The sequence below is a fragment of the Ylistrum balloti genome, unplaced genomic scaffold (genome assembly GCF_031769215.1).
Source record: "Ylistrum balloti isolate Yb309-2 unplaced genomic scaffold, AGI_CSIRO_Ybal_v1 Utg369998, whole genome shotgun sequence".
Lineage (NCBI taxonomy): Eukaryota > Metazoa > Mollusca > Bivalvia > Pectinida > Pectinidae > Ylistrum > Ylistrum balloti.
In genome coordinates, this window is record NW_026782077.1 from 84,839 (window position 1) to 105,896 (window position 21,058).

A 21,058-nucleotide genomic window follows, 5' to 3' on the forward strand; every position below is an offset into this window, starting at 1 on the left:
TAACTTGGAAAAATTACAATTCAAATATACAAATTAAATAACCCGATTGGTAAAATATTATCAGAGGTTTTAAATTGGAAATGTTCAGACTAGAGGATTAAGCATCTGTCGTGTGCCCACAAGATGTAACCACTACAGTGTACGTGTCAAACGTTATAACGATATATTCAATCTCAGCTGGAAAAGGGTACAGTAACAAATGAATAATTAATTTATTTTTAATCGTTCAAAGTGATTATGTCACCATACTCTAACGATCAACGTGTTGCACATGTGTACCTTAACTGTCCCAATATATATACCTGTCGGTGTACATACACTCCCTACTATATATACCTGTCTGTGTACATACACTCCCTACTATATATACCTGTCTGTGTACATACACTCCCCACTTTACATACCTGTCTGTGTACATACACTCCCCACTTTACATACCTGTCTGTGTACATACACTCTCCAGTATATATACCTGTCTGTGTACACACTCTCCAGTATATATACCTGTGTACATACACTCCCCACTTTACATACCTGTCTGTGTACATACACTCCCCAGTATATATACCTGTCTGTGTACATACACTCCCCAGTATATATACCTGTCTGTGTACATACACTCCCCAGTATATATACCTGTCTGTGTACACACTCTCCAGTATATATACCTGTGTACATACACTCCCCACTTTACATACCTGTCTGTATACATACACTCCCCAGTATATATATATATACCTGTCTGTGTACATACACTCCCCAGTATATATACCTGTCTGTGTACATACACTCCCCAGTATATATACCTGTCTGTGTACATACACTCCCCAGTATATATATACCTGTCTGTGTACATACACTCCCCAGTATATATACCTGTCTGTGTACATACACTCCCCAGTATATATATATATCTGTCTGTGTACATACACTCCCCAGTATATATACCTGTCTGTGTACACACTCTCCGGTATATATACCTGTGTACATACACTCCCCACTACATACACTCCCCAGTATATATATATACCTGTCTGTGTACATACACTCCCCAGTATATATACCTGTCTGTGTACATACACTCCCCAGTATATATACCTGTCTGTGTACATACACTCCCCAGTATATATACCTGTCTGTGTACACACTCTCCAGTATATATACCTGTCTGTGTACATACACTCCCCTGTACATATACCCCGTATATATACCTGTCTGTGTACATACACTCCCCAGTATATATACCTGTCTGTGTACATACACTCCCCAATATATATACCTGTCTGTATACATACTCCCCAGTATATATACCTGTCTGTATACATACACTCCCCAGTATATATACCTGTCTGTGTACATACACTCCCCACTATATATACCTGTCTGTGTATATACACTCCCCTGTACATACACTCTCCAGTATATATACCTGTCTGTATGCATACACTCCCCAGTATATATACCTGTCTGTGTACATACACTCCCCAGTATATATACCTGTCTGTGTACATACACTCTCCAGTATATATACCTGTCTGTGTACATACACTCCCCAGTATATATACCTGTCTGTGTACATACACTCTCCAATATATACCTGTCTGTGTACATACACTCCCCAATATATATACCTGTCTGTATACATACACTCCCCAGTATATATACCTGTCTGTGTACATACACTCCCCACTATATATACCTGTCTGTGTACATACACTCCCCTGTACATACACTCCCCAGTATATATACCTGTCTGTGTACATACACTCCCCAGTATATATACCTATATGTTTACATACACTCCCCAGTATATATACCTGTATGTGTACATACACTCCCCACTATATATACCTGTCTGTGTACATACACTCCCCAGTATATATACCTGTCTGTGTACATACACTCCAGTATATATACCTGTGTATATATACCTGTCTGTATACATACACTCCCCAGTATATATATATATACCTGTCTGTGTACATACACTCCCCAGAATACATACCTGTCTGTGTACATACACTCCCCAGTATATATACCTTTCTGTGTAAATACACTCCCCAGTATATATACCTGTCTGTGTACATACACTCCCCAGTATATATACCTGTCTGTGTACACAATCTCCAGTATATATACCTGTGTACATACACTCCCCACTTTACATACCTGTCTGTATACATACACTCCCCAGTATATATATATATACCTGTCTGTGTACATACACTCCCCAGAATACATACCTGTCTGTGTACATACACTCCCCAGTATATATACCTTTCTGTGTAAATACACTCCCCAGTATATATACCTGTCTGTGTACATACACTCCCCAGTATATATACCTGTCTGTGTACATACACTCTCCAATATATACCTGTCTGTGTACATACACTCCCCAATATATATACCTGTCTGTATACATACACTCCCCAGTATATATACCTGTATACATACTCCCCAGTATATATACCTGTCTGTATACATACACTCCCCAGTATATATACCTGTCTGTGTACATACACTCCCCAGTATATATACCTGTCTGTGTACATACACTCCCCAGTATATATACCTGTCTGTGTACATACACTCCCCAGTATATATACCTGTATGTGTACATACACTACCCAGTATATATACCTGTATGTGTACATACACTCCCCAGTTTATACCTGTCTGTGTACATACACTCCCCAGTATATATACCTGTATGTGTACATACACTCCCCAGTATATATACCTGTCTGTGTACATACACTCCCCACTGAACCATCATGTGTTTTGTTTCATCAGTTTGGGCGTAATAGTATGACTGGTAGTGAAATGCTTTTAATTAATTTGCAAAACTGATTATGTTAGAAATACGTTAAAATTTGATAATTTATCACAAACCACAATAAGTGATAAATTGTTTTAATATATTCCAAGCAATGAATTGATCGAAATTCAATAATTCAAAAATCAGTTTCGATCTGCTAAATGCGGTTTTAAATTTCCGCGAGAGCGTGTAGAACCCTTTCGGTCAAAGTTCAACTCCTCAATCAAAAGACCGAAAGGCCATATATTACTATACTATAAACCACTATGGTATATATCATATATTTATCCAACCGTAACCACGTTTACTCAGTTGTCTGAGAGTGGAATAGCAATGTATTATTGGAGAAATACAGGTATGTGCACTAGCTTGAGATATACCCGGGTGTGTACATATACACTCCCCCAGGATATACTCGTTTGTGTGTGTGGTGGTGGGGTGTGTGTGTGTGTGTGTGTGTGTGTGTGTGTGTGTGTGTGTGTGTGTGTGTGTGTGTGTGTGTGTGTGTGTGTGTGTGTGTGTGTGTGTGTGTGTGTGTGTGTGTGTGCGTGTGTGTGAGGGTGTGCGAGGGTGTGTGTATGTGTATGTGTGTGTGTGTGTGTAATATATACATATTTATACACTTTTCATCAGTACAGTATTATACCTGTCTCCCACATATATACCTGTGTAATATATTCATACTTGCGTATTTTCTCTGGTTCAATATGTGTCAGACACCTTCTAGCCTACATGTACATCAATCGATCGGTTGTATTTCCACACTTGTAATCTACATCGCTGGCAATCCGAAAATTGAAGCTATAGACCTCGGTAATTCATTTTCGATTTAGAGAACCCAAAGAGGCTGCTGATTGGCTGATGTGATTATCCGTCATCTGCGTTTAGATCTGTGGTCGATCGCAATACAAATCTGCTGATACCAAGAGATACCACATCATGTACTTTCTATGCCATAATTGATTTTTATATGATTCTGTTACAGGATGACAGTTACTATATCATTGCGAGTTATTCCACTGGTCCCATTAATATGTATGTGTTGTAAATGTCCCGATAACAGCCAATATGCACACCAGAACCATGATAATGATATTCAATCCAATTAGTAGTTTACTCAGTTGGCCTTCCCCGGGGACATTGGCCTAGTCAGTAAACCACACTATATAAACAGTTACCAATATGTTTGTTCCCAAAGAAAATTGAATGTTGCACATTATAACCCGATAATACAACTTTTTGAAATGGTTTTGGCAGTTTTATTGCGTTTTTACTAGATATCTTATATATTGTAGAAGTACACGTAGCCCTGTAGCGTTTACAATGTAATGGACTTGTCGTTATTTTTGAATTACTAAAATAATGAAATTTTCTACAATTTTACCGAGTTAATTCAAATCTAAGACGCCAAAAGCGATTCCAATTATCATTGGTTCTGTTCCGTGTACCGGGTTTCTTGTATCTTATGTAAATACTATTCGTTTCGAGTAGTGAAATGGAATTCATTTTAAGATGATATCGTTTCGAAAAAAAAAATAAAATGAAAAAGGTTAAACAAAATGAAACACCATGAAGTGAAAGGATGAAAACAACAGGAAATAAAATGGTATACCGACTTATCTCTTTTCTCACGAAGGTGCTTTGTGCGACACTCGAAGACAAAAGCACAGGCTATAAGTCATAGTTGTAAACAGATTCCACCATTAATTCTGATTAATAAACAAGGCGGTATTGTTTGCTATTAGACTGACGTTTTCTGTTGTTTACGATCATTAGCAAGGATGTGGTGTTTACTAATTTCTTAATCACTTTGTTAAAGACGGGGGTGAGAACATGTTTGTAATTATTAATTAACCATGCCGTGTGATTTTTGACACAAGTGTTTTGCACATTGTCATGCAAATATATCTAGGGTTTTCAAATAATAACCAATACAATAAATTATAGCTCTTTATTAAGGCGTGTTAAAATCAAGAACAAAAGCAGTCGTTGATGTTGATGATAAGTGTTTGTGCTTCCAGTCAATGTCAATGAAAGTCACGTGGTGTTTGCACGGTTTTCTTTGAAAAAAGAGCCGTTGAGTAACAGCATTTGCAATTAAAAATTATAATATTACATTGGTCAAGAGCTTCTCTTGTCCTGATTTGATAAAAAGATCATCACGTCACGCCGATGTATTACACATGGGCTCCCTGCTTCTAAATTTAGAACAGCCGGACCATTTCAACTCTGTGTTTCTAAATATAGAACATGAGGATCATATGGACTCCATGTTTCTGAATTAAGATCAACCGTACCATATTAACCCCAGAATATGAAACAGGTCTCTATGATAATTATTTGTGATCTTTTCATTTGGGTAATTTATTTTGCGAAAGGTTTTAGAATTTGTTTACTCTGTAAAAATATAGTTATATACACTGTGTATATATAAATATGAAAATTATCTATTAACCTGGATATTACCGGTACATTTGTAGTATAAAGATTGCTTACCTTTGATATTGGTTAATATTGGGTAATATCGATAGAAATTGGAAAATATTGACCTCATCAAAGGTTCATAATCAATGAATGCAGTTATATAGTTTGCTGCAAATTAAAAAAAAAGAAATTTGTATTTACAGACCAAACACAATCAATGTTATATCAACGGATGGATGTATATCATGGTGAGGTTTTAGGTAGTCAGAACGATCAGATCTGGAAATATTCTACTTTCTTTGTGCTATATGAAGCTGGGCGTGTTCCATGCTCGTTATTTTGGCTGTTGTTGTTTACATTGTTCTCATTTAAGAACGTGACATTATTTACTTGAACCAATAATTACGTGGCTGCTGTAGTCGATGAAGCAAAAGAAGCTCACTCTTCAGGAATACTTGGTCTTAATCTCATAGTACTTTTACATGAGTTTCCTTGTAAATCCGTTGTTCCTATGTTACTGTAGTTTCATAGAGTTCCAGTTGGAATGGAGATTCAGCTGATATGCCGGTATTTTTTTTCAAACAGACAAATAGATATGAGAAACAGCTGATCTTAACCCTATGCGGGTACGTTAATTCATTCCTGTAATATGAAAAACTATCTCCATGAAAACTAAGATATTGTGAACAAATATATATACAATTGACCTCTCTCATTATTATATGTTGTCTTTCTGATTTAGAATATTGAAAACAGCCTGCAGAAATTTGTTGACGTTGTTGTCTTGGACAGCTAGTGATTTTGATGAAGACCTTTATTCTCTCCTGTTGCCTAAGCATACATTCACATGGTATTACTTGAAAAAAACGTCCTTCTAAAAACTGCAAACAACAGCTGAGGACGAAGAACTTGAAAATAAAACTAAGTTTCTTATTAAAATTCGATAGACACAGCTATCAATGACAAAATATAGATTATCTTAAAATTCAGATTATCCTAGAATTCTGAAGAAGTTTATAGAAATGTTAGCTTGTGTTTAGCCAGTCTGTCTATTGGACAGACGTCGTTAACTGTCATAAGTTTTGGACGAATCGCCACTTTTATGTAAAACAAATCAACTCGGATTTTAAAACCGCTATGGATTAAGGAAGATATTGTTCGAATACGTTGGCTTTGATGCTATATTTAGAATTATGTATAAAGATTATTTCATGAACCATTTGGTTATCATTTTCCTAAAGATCAACAGATTTAAACATCAAAGATTTTACACAACTTAGTTAGACACAGTAGAGCCAAAGAATGAATCGAACTACGGCCTACAGCTGTTTCGTCCTTTTCGAACTTGTCAGTGATACTAAGGGCGTACATATTTATATAAGGGAAATGTCACAATCTAGAAAGGAATAAGCAGTCTCCATATAATTCAATACATTTCATAATTTTCATATATCTCCCTTTTGTTTCTAGAATCTTAACATAAGTTTATCTTAATGGGCGACCCTCGTCATTATCTTTACTTCCAGCCTGCTTTACTAAACAACACAATTGTTTATTTTAATCGAAGGATTGTTCATTTCATTTCTCAGTGATAATGTATCAGGCGCCACAGTATATGGTAGGCTATACACCACAGCTGTCTGTTACCCTGGAGGCTGCTGTAAGTTTTCAGACCGGCATGACACGACTGTGTGTAATATTAAGCATTGCCGATGACGTCCTGACTGTGCTGTCATTCTCACACCACTCCCGAGTCGGTTCCATTTACCGCAGTATAAATCGATTGATCATTTTTTTAAAAACATTTATTAAACAAGGTCGAACCGTATAATCTTATAACAATCAATGGCGACCATTCAAAAATACCTTCAGCACGTGGTTTAACATCAACTTTTAAGACAGAATGAATACTCGAATGTTTTATCAAATATAACCTAGATCAATAAACATGTTGGTGTTGGTATAACACACAAGCTTACACAGTCTCCGTTCGCTAAGACGTGCAAGGGCTCTGTCATCCTATATCGTGCGTGAACATCTATCTGCCCAGGTGGGTTTCCTCCGCTTACTGTTTCATCTCGACAAGATGTTTATGACTGGCTTATCCCATTTTACTGACATCACATTTTTTCTTGATGTAAATATTTGATCTTTCTTATTGTATTTCAGTTTTTTTATATTTTGTTATCTTCCACAAAATCAACCATTAACACAGTCTGAAAAATACATTACACATCAATGAGACGGAAAGGCGTGAAATCTAAACAAATTTACCTGTACTTATGATGTTTAAACTGTTATTGTGTTCCGCTTACTACGGTCAGTGTACATTGAACGTTATTTTATAGTTTTGACTTTTACACAAAGAACCCGTTTGATTCCGTGGATTAAAAGTTACCGGGACAGAATTGGTTGTTAAACACCTTTCAAAGTGAGCTCTTAATTTCCTAGGTAACAACAATGAATTAAACTTTTACATATTTACGACCTGCCACTTCTTGAAAGTACACAATGAAATAAATAATGAAAAGTGTTTTTTTTATAATGTCTTTCGGCATGATTTTTGTATAACATGTTAAGTGTGTGTTTGAATAACAGCATTTCCATTAAATATAATTTAACTAATATTATTTGAAATGTCAATTAATTAAGTGACGACGAGAACCAGCAGGTTTGTATAATAATGCCATTTGATTAGATTAATGCGTTCACTTCCGGTTTCAAAATACCGGAAATTCACATACACTGGGGAATCTTATTGTGTCCTCTGTTACTGCTACAATTTGATAAAACGTCAAATAAAATGCAGGTGGCTTGTTTGAGAAACATTGAAACAGATAAAGAGCTCGTGGAAACGAATGTTTGAGAAACATTGAAACATAAAGAGCTCGTAGAAACCAATGTTTGAGAAACATTGAAACATAAAGAGCTCGTGGAAACGAATGTTTGAGAAACATTGAAACAGATAAAGAGCTCGCAAGAAAAACGAGGAATGGCATAGAATAACACGCATGGACGTTGTTGAAAAAAACTCGCCTCTGGCGTAGTTAATTTAAAACAGTCAATCTGTAAACAGTAAATCAAAACAGTAGAAATATTATCATAATTTAGAAAACAATTTAATTCTACTTCCGGTTTTTAATATATTAGGTATTACTTTCTGCTTGGTACGAGATCTTCTTAGTTGAATGCTATCTATTGACAACAATGATAAATAGTCCTTTTTGATTGCTGTATATAAGCAGAATATTCTGACGTGAATTCCATGAACATGGACAAATGGTAATATTCCATTATAAATAATTATCACGTGATAATTTTTAGTCTTTGAATATATCCTTGTCAAACTTTTGCATACTACATGTATGTAATAATGCTTAATGTCACGTCACTATAGAAAAGGAAATTTGCTGATGGTATTGTGACGTAATTACTGACACCATAGATAGAGACATATGTTAACGTCTGACGTAGAAATGTCCGTTTTCTACCATATTTGCATGAAAAATCGATCTTGTGATAAAAAAGCTTAAATTCGATTCCATGTCACAAGTGAGTTATGCCATTTATTAGAGTGTTTAAATTTCATATCGTAAAACACTCGCTAACATAAAAAAAATCAACTAGTTTCATTCTCATACAAACTCATGTAAGATCCTATATATATATATATATTACCTTGAATATTATACATAGACAGAATGTCATAGAGGATACAATTCTAATATATATGTTAAAACGTAAACGATACCAACGACTGTATATACAAATCTACAATATATATATAGGTATATATAGATAAATAGTCTTAATACCATGAAAATATATATTCTGTAGTAACAGCTGGTTCTGGTGTTGTATAAGTCGATCCTATCTGAGAATGTGACATTGCTGACTTGGATTGACCAAGATTTACATGGCGGGTGTCGTCGATGAAGCAGGAGACGCTTACTCTCCTGGAACACTTGGTCTTATTATCCGTGTACTTTTTCAGAAGTGTCTTTGTAAATCTTTCTCTTGTTTATATTTTATTGAATTTGAGATTGGATTATGATCATATTGACACGTTGGTATTTTCTTGTTGTTTTTCCTAGTATATGTACATATAGTAAGAACAATAAGGTAATTGATGGTGGAAGGTCATATTCATGGCATATACGGTCTGATGATTGCAGTTTGAATGGACATGGCGTTGGCTCCCCATGTAATGTAGCCAGATAAATTTCATCTGTGATTTCAAAAGTTAGAGATCGTTGTGATAAACGTTAAAGATACCACGGCTGAATGCCCCGTCAGTAATGATACATTTGTATACCCATTGTGCTAGTAAAACAAATCTCACTGATGGGTATTTTAGGAAATGGAGCAATTCTCTCTTAACTTTGACGAGAGGTTTGTTCTTTGGGTCAGTTATAACTTAAGTGCCCTATAAATGATATACATTGTGAACATGAGATTTTACTAAATGTTGTCATATAAACTTTTGTTGTATTTTAGTCCAGGAAATATGGTGGAAATAAAGAGAAATAAGATCAGGTATTTCCCCACGTTAGAAAACACTTTTAGAACATACATATGCTAGTTAACGGTGTTATAACAATCATCCTAGAGAATTTTTCCTTTTATTTTTTTGAACAATCAGCGAGGCGGTAAAAACATCACGTTTTCTATAAGAAATAAACACCTTTTTTATCAGTGGGCATATAACATCAGAATAGAACTAATTAGTTCTTTGGAATGGAGGAGGTGTTCGTGGAGGTAGAGTATGAAATATATCAACTCGACGCAGAGTTCTCCAAGTACAAATGTTCTAAATTACAGGAGGGTCGTCTTGTTCGGTGAAAATTAACTTTCTTCCAGACGAAACATGGAAAGCATATTTTGAAAACAAAACAGTCTTTTTTCAGGTGGTAATGAAAAGTTGAATAATTGCCAAACGAGAAATTCGGAACAGGAGCTCTAAGGATACTCGATTGTAGTGTTTGTAATATAGATTTATCGGCAACTAACTGTGTTCCAGAAGTTAACTAGTGTGTGACGATAACTACAGTCCCCTTCTTTAGAGAAATGACCAGTGTGAAGCGTATTTGCAGTGAGGTTTTCTGTATACATAATGTACAAGATATATTGTTATCTAGTGTGGGTTAACACTTTAGAAGCTGGGAGTGTAGGGTGCAATCGCGATGCTTTTTGAAGGTTTTGTATTGTGATACAGATTCGGAGACTGATACAGATTCAGAGAAAACAAACCATAGCTGTGCCAATTTTTAAACAAAAGCTGACACATTTTTAAATGTTTCCTACTCATTGAGGTTTTATTTAAGAACGTAACATGTTGTTTTTTCTTTTTGTTTTTTATTGTTTGTTTACTTCATGTCGTTTGTTTTTGCTTGTTTTTGTTTTATCATTTTATCATTTAATTTGTGATTGTGTACTTAAAATATTCTGTGGATGATGTGTTAGTTGTGTGTATGTGTGTACCAAGAAAGTGTTTTGTGAAGAAATTCTGTGAATAGCTTTTAGCAAGACTGGGTTGCCATAGCGATGCTATGTTTACTAGTCTACGGATAATAAAAAAATCAACAAGTAATTATGATTGTTTATACTCGACCTATAGACTACAATTTAATCTTTTATAAATAAGACTTCAAAGAGATATACTACAATCAACACTGTGTTTCATGGTGCTTTTGCTTGTGTTGATCACACCATACATTGACCTTAATAGAAGTCCATAATTGTATGACTATTAGTTTATATATGTGTATACTAGACGTCTCTGTGGTGCATAAAGGTAGGTACGTATACATCAGTAAATAGTTCGAGGTCATGACCCCAGCAGATCACTGATGCGAATCCTACACTGGATGAGGGATTTCTTTGTTGTCTTCACACGGATGCATCAAACCAGATCAATTCGTTTGCTGATAAATTCTCGACATATTGAAAAAATCGACATTGTAATATATCTTGGTTTATAATTGTTTTACTGTACCCTGTAATCTCTGTAGCTATACATTGTGTTACTGTACCCTGTAATCTCTCTAGGTATACATTGTGTTACTGTACCCTGAAATCTGTCTAGGTATACACTGTGTTACTGTACCCTGTAATCTCTCTAGGTATACATTGTGTTACTGTACCCTGAAATCTGTCTAGGTATACACTGTGTTACTGTACCCTGTAATCTCTCTAGGTATACATTGTGTTACTGTACCCTGTAATCTCTCTAGGTATACATTGTCTTACTGTACCCTGTAATTTAGGTATACATTGTGTAATTGTACCCTGTAATCTCTCTAGGTATGCATTGTGTAACTGTACCCTGTAATCTAGGTATATATCGTGTTACTGTACCCTGTACTCTCTCTAGGTATACATTGTGTTACTGTACCCTGTAATCTCTCTAGGTATACATTGTGTTACTGTACCCTGAAATCTGTCTAGGTATACACTGTGTTACTGTACCCTGTAATCTCTCTAGGTATACATTGTGTTACTGAACCCTGTAATCTCTCTAGGTATACATTGTCTTACTGTACCCTGTAATCTAGGTATACATTGTGTTACTGTACCCTGAAATCTGTCTAGGTATACATTGTGTTACTGTACCCTGTAATCTCTCTAGGTATACATTGTGTAACTGTACCCTGTAATCTCTCTAGGTATACATTGTGTAACTGTACCCTGTAATTTAGGTATACATTGTGTAACTGTACCCTGTAATCTCTCTAGGTATGCATTGTGTAACTGTACCCTGTAATCTAGGTATATATCGTGTTACTGTACCCTGTACTCTCTCTAGGTATACATTGTGTTACTGTACCCTGTAATCTCTCTAGGTATACATTGTGTTACTGTACCCTGTAATCTATCTAGGTATACATTGTGTTACTGTACCCTGTAATCTCTCAAGGTATATATTGTGTTACTGTACCCTGTAATCTCTCTAGGTATGCATTGTGTAACTGTACCCTGTAATCTAGGTATATATTGTGTTACTGTACCCTGTACTCTCTCTAGGTATACATTGTGTTACTGTGCCCTGTAATCTCTCTAGGTATACATTGTGTAACTGTACCCTGTAATCTCTCTAGGTATACATTGTGTAACTGTACCCTGTAATTTAGGTATACATTGTGTTACTGTACCCTGTAATCTATCTAGGTATACATTGTGTTACTGTACCCTGTAATCTATCTAGGTATACATTGTGTTACTGTACCCTGTAATCTCTCTAGGTATACATTGTGTTACTGTACCCTGTAATCTAGGTATACATTGTGGTACGGTACCCTGTAATCTCTCTAGGTATACACTGTGTTACTGTACCCTGTAATCTCTCTAGGTATACATTGTGTTACTGTACCCTGTAATCTATCTAGGTATACATTGTGTTACTGTACCCTGTAATCTATCTAGGTATACATTGTGTTACTGTACCCTGTACTCTCCCTAGGTATACATTGTGTTACTGTACCCTGTAATCTCTCTAGGTATACATTGTTACTGTACCCTGTATTCTCTCTAGGTATACATTGTGTTACGGTACCCTGTAATCTCTCTAGGTATACATTGTGTTACTGTACCCTGTAATCTATCTAGGTATACATTGTGTTACTGTACCCTGTAATCTATCTAGGTATACATTGTGTTACTGTACCCTGTAATCTATCTAGGTATACATTGTGTTACTGTACCCTGTACTCTCCCTAGGTATACATTGTGTTACTGTACCCTGTAATCTCTCTAGGTATACATTGTTACTGTACCCTGTATTCTCTCTAGGTATACATTGTGTTACGGTACCCTGTAATCTCTCTAGGTATACATTGTGTTACTGTACTCTGTTATCTCTCTAGGTATACATTGTGTTACTGTACCCTGTAATCTCTCTAGGTATACATTGTGTTACTGTACCCTGTAATCTCTCTAGGTATACGTTGTGTTACCTTGGTTTTCTAGGTATATCTATGCCCATTCTGTACCGTATGACACTGCTTGAGATTGTTCAATGAACTGACGAAAGGACGTATCAAATCTCAATATCAGAAACCGGCAAATATATCACGTTTTAATAAGTGGAGACTGTCGAATTATTTAGTGGTATAAATGAACAGAAGAAAAACAGGACCGGTTTTTGTTATTCATTAGTACTATTCAGTATTTATCTGTGAAACTAGAACCGATGTGCGCCTGATCAGATATATATACTGAGGATCTGCTGTCATGTGTGTAATTTCGACTTTCAATCAATAATTGACAGGAGAGCGTGCTCGTTTGTGAATTGACTGACTATCCAGTTCTACTATGGTTTACTGACCGGGGGATATTTATGTTCAATAGAGGTTTACGATGGCAGGTTATGATGAAATACAGCTACATTTCCGGTATCTCTAGTGCTTACTGATGTAATAGACATGTTCTGTAGAAAACGCTTGAATCACGTCACGCTGAGCTGTAGCATGTCCCGTGACTATTGAATATTTACTTGTGATGATGTTTAGGTATATCACATTCTGAGTACAAATATGGAGAGGTAACTCTGTATCTAACAACAGATATTGAGTCACCTACTTAATGGCATTGTCTACACATTGATGGTACTGTAACGCCATATTAAACTGATGACGTAGTACAATTATGTGCAACAAATGTGATGACGCTGTACCGCCATTTATCACTATACTTATGACGCTGCAATTACAACTGTTCTCTCGTTCCAGATTAATACTAAACACCATATCTTTGTTCCAAGATGGATGAGGTAATTTTAAGAAAGAATATATATCACTTCAGCAAACAACTTTTGTAATGAAACTGTAACAAGCTGCAAAAAGCCAAGTGAGAAAAATGGTTTGTCCTCACTTCACATCCAACAAGACATTCAATACCTAGGGTGTTAGCAGTATACCACTCGGCAGCCGCAGAATTTCCATATTTAGCCTTTTATCGATAGACAATTACATTAACCTTTTGAAATGATGGTAGATGGTTGGGCTTGAGTAGTGAGTCTCTCATGATACACGTAGCATGGTAGTCATCTCTCCCAACTAATCTGATCAGGGAGGCTCTAAATAGAAATTGCTCCATTTCTTATCACTGTCGACATTTCCAGAACGAGATGAGACACAATCAAATTATGCAATATCACCTTTATACATGTACGAGTCGCCAAAAGCCTAAAGCGATGAGTTCTTTGACACATAGGGTCACTAAGCTGAAAGTAGCCAACACTGTAGCGTCGACAGGGGGAGACGGGAGGGGAAGGGAGGACCGGAAATTAAAAGCGGTATAACGGCATGGACCAGCTATTGACGACTAGCCGTACTCAAACTTTGGATGTACATGTACTTTGGACCCATACAAGGCATTGAATGGACAATATCAACACTATTATCACTTATTATCCGTCGCAATCACTGCAATCGGAAACAGAATTCTTGTCTTAAGTTCCAAAGTTTTGTTGAGACAGGTCAGATTGATATATTTTGAATGTTACGTTTGAATTTAAAATTCTCATTTGTTCAGTGGCAGCAATTATAAATTCTCACTATCCACTAGTTGACTTACTAAAATTTGAACATCTGGGGCCAAGAGTCCTAACAATAGTCTTTCTAAGAAGGGCGTTAAAAATTTAGGGTTTTACTTCTGTCTTCATTTAAGTCTCTCATGTAACCGTATCTATATATAGTATTTACATAAATGGGAATTTAACTTATTACAAGGAGTTACAGCGTACAGGTCATTTATACAGGTAAATCAATGAGTTAGTTGTAAGTAAAGGATAAATGTCATTGATGACGATAGAATGATACAGATCATATTGTAGGTAACATTGTATGGAGAAACCTGGGAAGTAGAACGACCATTCGGAGAAACCCGTTTATTGTTTTTTTTTAAAGTCGATACATTATATTTCATTTCATAATGGAATACTGAACGATTAACACTTATATTTAAAATCATAGAAAACCTGTCTTTTTGAAAGTATCAGTGATGAGACGATAAGGCTGATTATTTTTTCATCTCTCCTCTTTTCATGTATAAATGTATTTGGTTTTGACCGAATAAGGACATAACCTATTAAATCAAAATTATCTGATAGTCTGCTTTCATAGGCATAAGTTCATGTCTATCAAGACTAAACAAATTATCAGACACATGTGGACACATCAGAGACAGACGTAAATGTCAATTACTGTAAAATCTAGTGAAAGATGTTATACATTGGATTATACTATCATGTCTATTTATACCATGGTGTTAAAGCTTACGTTGTATCGACAAATCATTTATCTCTTCATCAAATGGTCTTACCATGCAGGAAATGAATATTCCTTGTTAAACCTGTTCTATACGGATCAGAGTCTACATGTGTGATTTTATTTTCAATTCGTTCTTCGTAACCACCTCCGTGACTGATGTTGTCTTCCCTTTTGTTTTGATATCATCCCATTTCCTGATGTTGTCTTACATTTGTCTTGATATCATCCCATTTCCTGATGTTGTCTTCCCTTTTGTTTTGATATCAACCCATTTCCTGATGTTGTCTTCCTTTTTATTTTGATATCATTCCATTTCCCGATGTTGTCTTCTCTTTTGTTTTGATATCATCCCATTTTCTGATGTTGTCTTCCCTTTTGTTTTGATATCATCCCATTTCCTGATGTTGTCTTCCCTTTTGTTTTGATATCAACCCATTTCCTGATGTTGTCTTCCCTTTTGTTTTGATATCATCCCATTTTCTGATGTTGTCTTCCCTTTTGTTTTGATATCATCCCATTTCCTGATGTTGTCTTCCCTTTTGTTTTGATATCATCCCATTTCCTGATGTTGTCTTCCCTTTTGTTTTGATATCAACCCATTTTCTGATGTTGTCTTCCTTTTTATTTTGATATCATCCTATTTCCTTGTGTTGTCTTTCCTTTTGTTTTGTGTCCTGCCAAATCACGAGTTTGTCAGTTGGTACTGAATTATTTCATTCGACCATAAACGGATTACACTACTACAAGTGTAAAGGACATCGTACACTCTCCGAACCCTTGTTTGACATTCCACACAGGAATTGATAATTTGATAAACGATATCAGATTAATGTGAAAGGGATATAGGTTCAAAATAAATAACAAAGTTAAGATTTGGGTGCTAACAGGCCTCGAACTAATTGTGTATGCTGTCTTCTAAATCGTATGATAGTAGTACATGATTAATCTCATGTTGACGAGTTTTTACATTGTTCGTTTTAATTTGAGTCTCCATTTAAATCTTTATTTTGTTTATATTTTGCCTAGTTTTATTGAATTAAGTGTTGTGTTATGATTCGATGTTCGAAGACGAGAACCAAATTTGATATGGCATTGTAATTCTGAATATGTTTTATGTTATTAATGAATTCAACTGATCTCAATTATGATGAACATAATACAGAGATATATCGACTAAACAAATTTATCAAAATACTGTCTTGAACCTGTAAATCACCTGCTTTTGAAATTTGTTCTCAGCTCACTTCAATGAAATTTTGTGGGTTGGGGAGTGAGTTGTAATTGACCAACCGTCAATGCCAAGGTTACCAGGTCAGTTGTCACGGTTCTTGGTAACTTATATGGTCGATATGCATGGTTTGGTTTTTGATTCTGAGGTTGGTTGTATTAAAAACCAACACAAATCCATTGTGTCATAGTGAGAGAATCATGAAAAGAAGGTTGTTTCGTATTTGCGGTGTCGTGTGCAACTTCATAGCTTTCTATAAGAAAATGATGTGAAGTAGTTCTGAAATGTCCAATAAAAAATGTGGAGAAAGCGGAATTAATCCCAGCTACGTTACACCTGTACACCTGTACACCTGTACACCCGAACAAATGACAGATACAGTGGTAAGCGGTATTAATCCCAGCTACGTTACACCTGTACACCCGAACAAATGACAGATACAGTGGTAAGGAGAATTAATCCCAGCTACGTTACACCTGTACACCCGAACAAATGACAGATACAGTGGTAAGGGGAATTAATCCCAGCTACGTTACACCTGTACACCCGAACAAACGACAGATACAGTGGTAAGGGGAATTAATCCCAGCTGCGTTACACCTGTACACCCGAACAAACGACAGATACAGTGGTAAGGGGAATTAATCCCAGCTGCATTACACCTGTACACCCGAACAAACGACATAATAAATGTAAAACATCACAATCACGTGATTAAAGAAATCGCCGATAATATTGACGTTAAAACAATGTTTGTAAATTACTAGGGCATCGCTGTCGGTTTAGAATGATGCTTGTGAACACAGATATTAGAACATGGATGACGTTTCTGGTGTACATTAAGTAGGTATTGGCGTAATGTTAATATTTTACACAAATATCATGCCGTTCCAGTTATATACACGCAAGACATTTGATATGATTTTACAATATACTCCGTATCAGCTAAACTAGACAGGTCATCTTACATCATAATTAAATATTCGAGGTATGATAATTGTGTGTCGAGGAGACATGTTGGCTTGTTAGTATTACATTCAAGCTTTCTCCTTTCCTGTTTTTGGTTCTAATAAGTTGTTGTATAGATTAATAATAATTTCGGGGATTTTGATTGGAAGATGAACCGTCTGTACGTATTTATTGATTCCTGTATCTCTTTTTTCTAAATCGCTTACAAAATAACTGGGAGGGTTTGAGTTAACAAAGCTTTAGGATGTATTCTGAATTCTGAATTAAAGTGAGGTAGAAACCCGAATATTGCCCTGACGTTTATCGATTGGCCACTGTCAATATTGGTACTAGTTAATTCTTGATTGATCTCACCAAACATCATGTTGTGTTTGATGTTTGAATTCATAAGAAGTCAGTGCTACCAGTGGCTTTGTTGACTATGTTTAAGTTCATTAATTACCGATGGAGACTTTCTTGCCCAATATGAGTGGTGCCTTGTGGCCATTAAAGACGTGTTCGTAATGTTTGTTGATAAATGAGGGCCAACGTAACTTTAGGTGAAGAAAAGGAGTGCGTGGTTCGATTCCCTCTGGTAGCGGTTTGCTCTGAATGGCATGTGACGAACCTTCCGTATGCTGTTCAGTGAGGTACCCACCAGCTACTACAAGGTGACGCTATCTAAAAATGACCCCGGCTGTTCACATGGTAATAATCCCGATAAACAGAATTGTTAAAATAGCATGCTTGAGCAAATCGAACTAAATATTACATATTTTAACTGTTAGAGACACGATTAACAATACGATCTATAGATGACATGATTTGACAGTGGGCAGATATTGACTTTCTCTGTTATATAAACAGTGAACGATTCTTTTCCTCTACTCTCTACAAATGAGAACGATTGATTTCCTCTGTCAATTTGATTCCTTTATGTTGATTACAGCGAGCAGTTTTGTCTTTCAGTCATCTTTGGTGGTGATACTGAACGACTTTGTCCTTCAATTCCCTTTGATGACTACAGCCATTTCATAGGTCAGAACTCTTTGATTGCGATAGTGAACGATTTTATTTTCAATCTTCTTTCAGTGCGACAGCGAGCAATTTTGTATTTCAATCTTTGAGTTCGACAGCGAGCAATTTTGTATTTCAATCTTTGAGTTCGACAGCGAGCGATTTTGTCAGACTCCTGGTTTCATTGTAACAGGTGTTGTTTCATATTACTTATTAATGCAATTAGAGGTATAATGATTTCCTCAGCTGATCAATTTCAATAAATAATGAATCAAGTCTCTATGATGTCTGAAAGTGTAACAGCTCATCGTTCCCGTGTAAGTTGTGGTACCATTGGACAGCATTAGGTTTTCAGCGAATGTCAACAAGGCAATAAAACATTTCTCTGTGTTGTATCCACGTGTTCGTGTAACATTTCTCTGTGTTGTACTTCTGTTCCGGTAACACACTGTGTGTTGTAAACGTGTAACATTTCTCTGTGTTGTACTTCTGTTCCGGTAACACACTGTGTGTTGTAAACGTGTAACATTTCTCTGTGTTGTACTTCTGTTCCGGTAACACACTGTGTGTTGTAAACGTGTAACATTTCTCTGGGTTGTATCCACGTGTTCGTGTAACATTTCTCTGGGTTGTACTTCTGTTCCGGTAACACACTGTGTGTTGTAAACGTGTAACATTTCTCTGGGTTGTACTTCTGTTCCGGTAACACACTGTGTGTTGTAAACGTGTAACATTTCTCTGTGTTGTACTTCTGTTCCGGTAACACACTGTGTGTTGTAAACGTGTAACATTTCTCTGGGTTGTATCCACGTGTTCGTGTAACATTTCTCTGGGTTGTACTTCTGTTCCGGTAACACACTGTGTGTTGTAAACGTGTAACATTTCTCTGGGTTGTACTTCTGTTCCGGTAACACACTGTGTGTTGTAAACGTGTAACATTTCTCTGTGTTGTACTTCTGTTCCGGTAACACACTGTGTGTTGTAAACGTGTAACATTTCTCTGGGTTGTATCCACGTGTTCGTGTAACATTTCTCTGGGTTGTACTTCTGTTCCGGTAACACACTGTGTGTTGTAAACGTGTAACATTTCTCTGGGTTGTACTTCTGTTCCGGTAACACACTGTGTGTTGTAAACGTGTAACATTTCTCTGTGTTGTATTTCTGTTCCGGTAACCGCCCCTTCACTCACTTTCTCACTCCACATGTACATCAACACTTAAGATATGTAACATTCATACACACGACCAATTTGTATACAACACTGTGATTGTTCCAACAACGTGTATGACAAACATACGTCTGTATAACTTCTCTGTCAATCTCTGTTAACACCGGCTCATTAGATAATTGTGTTGTCGAGTGGCGCAGTGGTAACGTATTTGTCTTTCACCTTGACATCCGGGGTTCGATTCCCGGACGAATATGAATAGGTATAGGGTCATCTGCGAGACCATGTAGATTGTCCCGGGTAATTAAGTTTTCTTCCACAGTAAGACCTATCGCGCGCTCTCATTCGGGCCAACGGGTGTCATTCATATTAAAGCACACATGGGGTGTTCGACGTCCCATACATGGTGTGGATTCAAATTTTGTCAGCTCATTTGAAGCCCGAAGCGGCGCAATAAAGTAACCAAATTAACTATTCATTTCATTTATTTATTATATCGAAATATGGAGTTATTTGAAAATAGCGACACGTACAGCATGCATAGAAGTTTTAATAATTTTATGAAACATGATAAGTGATCATCATTCTTTTGTCTTTGTAGTTATGGTGATATGGTGCCGAAAACCATACCTGGTAAAGTGGTAGGTGGCGTGTGCTCACTAAGTGGAGTCCTTGTCATTGCCTTGCCTGTACCAGTCATCGTGTCAAACTTTAGCAGAATCTACCATCAAAACCAGAGAGCCGACAAACGCAAAGCACAAAAGGTATGTAAACATCATATATGCCCTGATAAATGTCATGTTTGATTTAACATCAATATATACTCACTGCGGTTCCGGACGTGTCTTTGTTTTGGCACTGAAGTATTGACTTTTCAGTGTACCCTGGCTTCAATATCTTATGTCATTACCTGTTGTTGTCAGTCTACAAGACCTTTGACAATTTCTTCTCTATAGAATACTGCAAAGCTAGTTGAATTAAAATGATTTTACGTAATCTGGTGCGGAGTGTTCGAGGAATCTCGTTATCCTAAACAAAAAACTGTTTATCTCTAGTATGGAATAGAAAAAAATGAAAATGTATCCATCTGAGTTGGCAAAATATTCTAATCGATTTCATTCCTGAATGGCCTCCGTGTAAATTGGTTGTCCTGCTTATCTCTGTACCATTTTCTTATTTAAAAA

General features: G+C 36.3%; 1 protein-coding gene across 2 annotated transcripts in view; it reads left to right on the forward strand.

Moving 5' to 3' along the window:
* The window catches only part of LOC132548026 (potassium voltage-gated channel protein Shal-like), an 82,432-nt gene that overhangs the window by 43,274 nt on the left and 18,100 nt on the right, over positions 1-21,058 (forward strand). For both annotated transcript variants that reach the window (XM_060211846.1, XM_060211845.1), the window contains exon 2: positions 20,476-20,638. In XM_060211846.1, the coding sequence (XP_060067829.1) occupies positions 20,476-20,638 (163 nt within the window). The remainder of the gene's footprint in view (positions 1-20,475; positions 20,639-21,058) is intronic.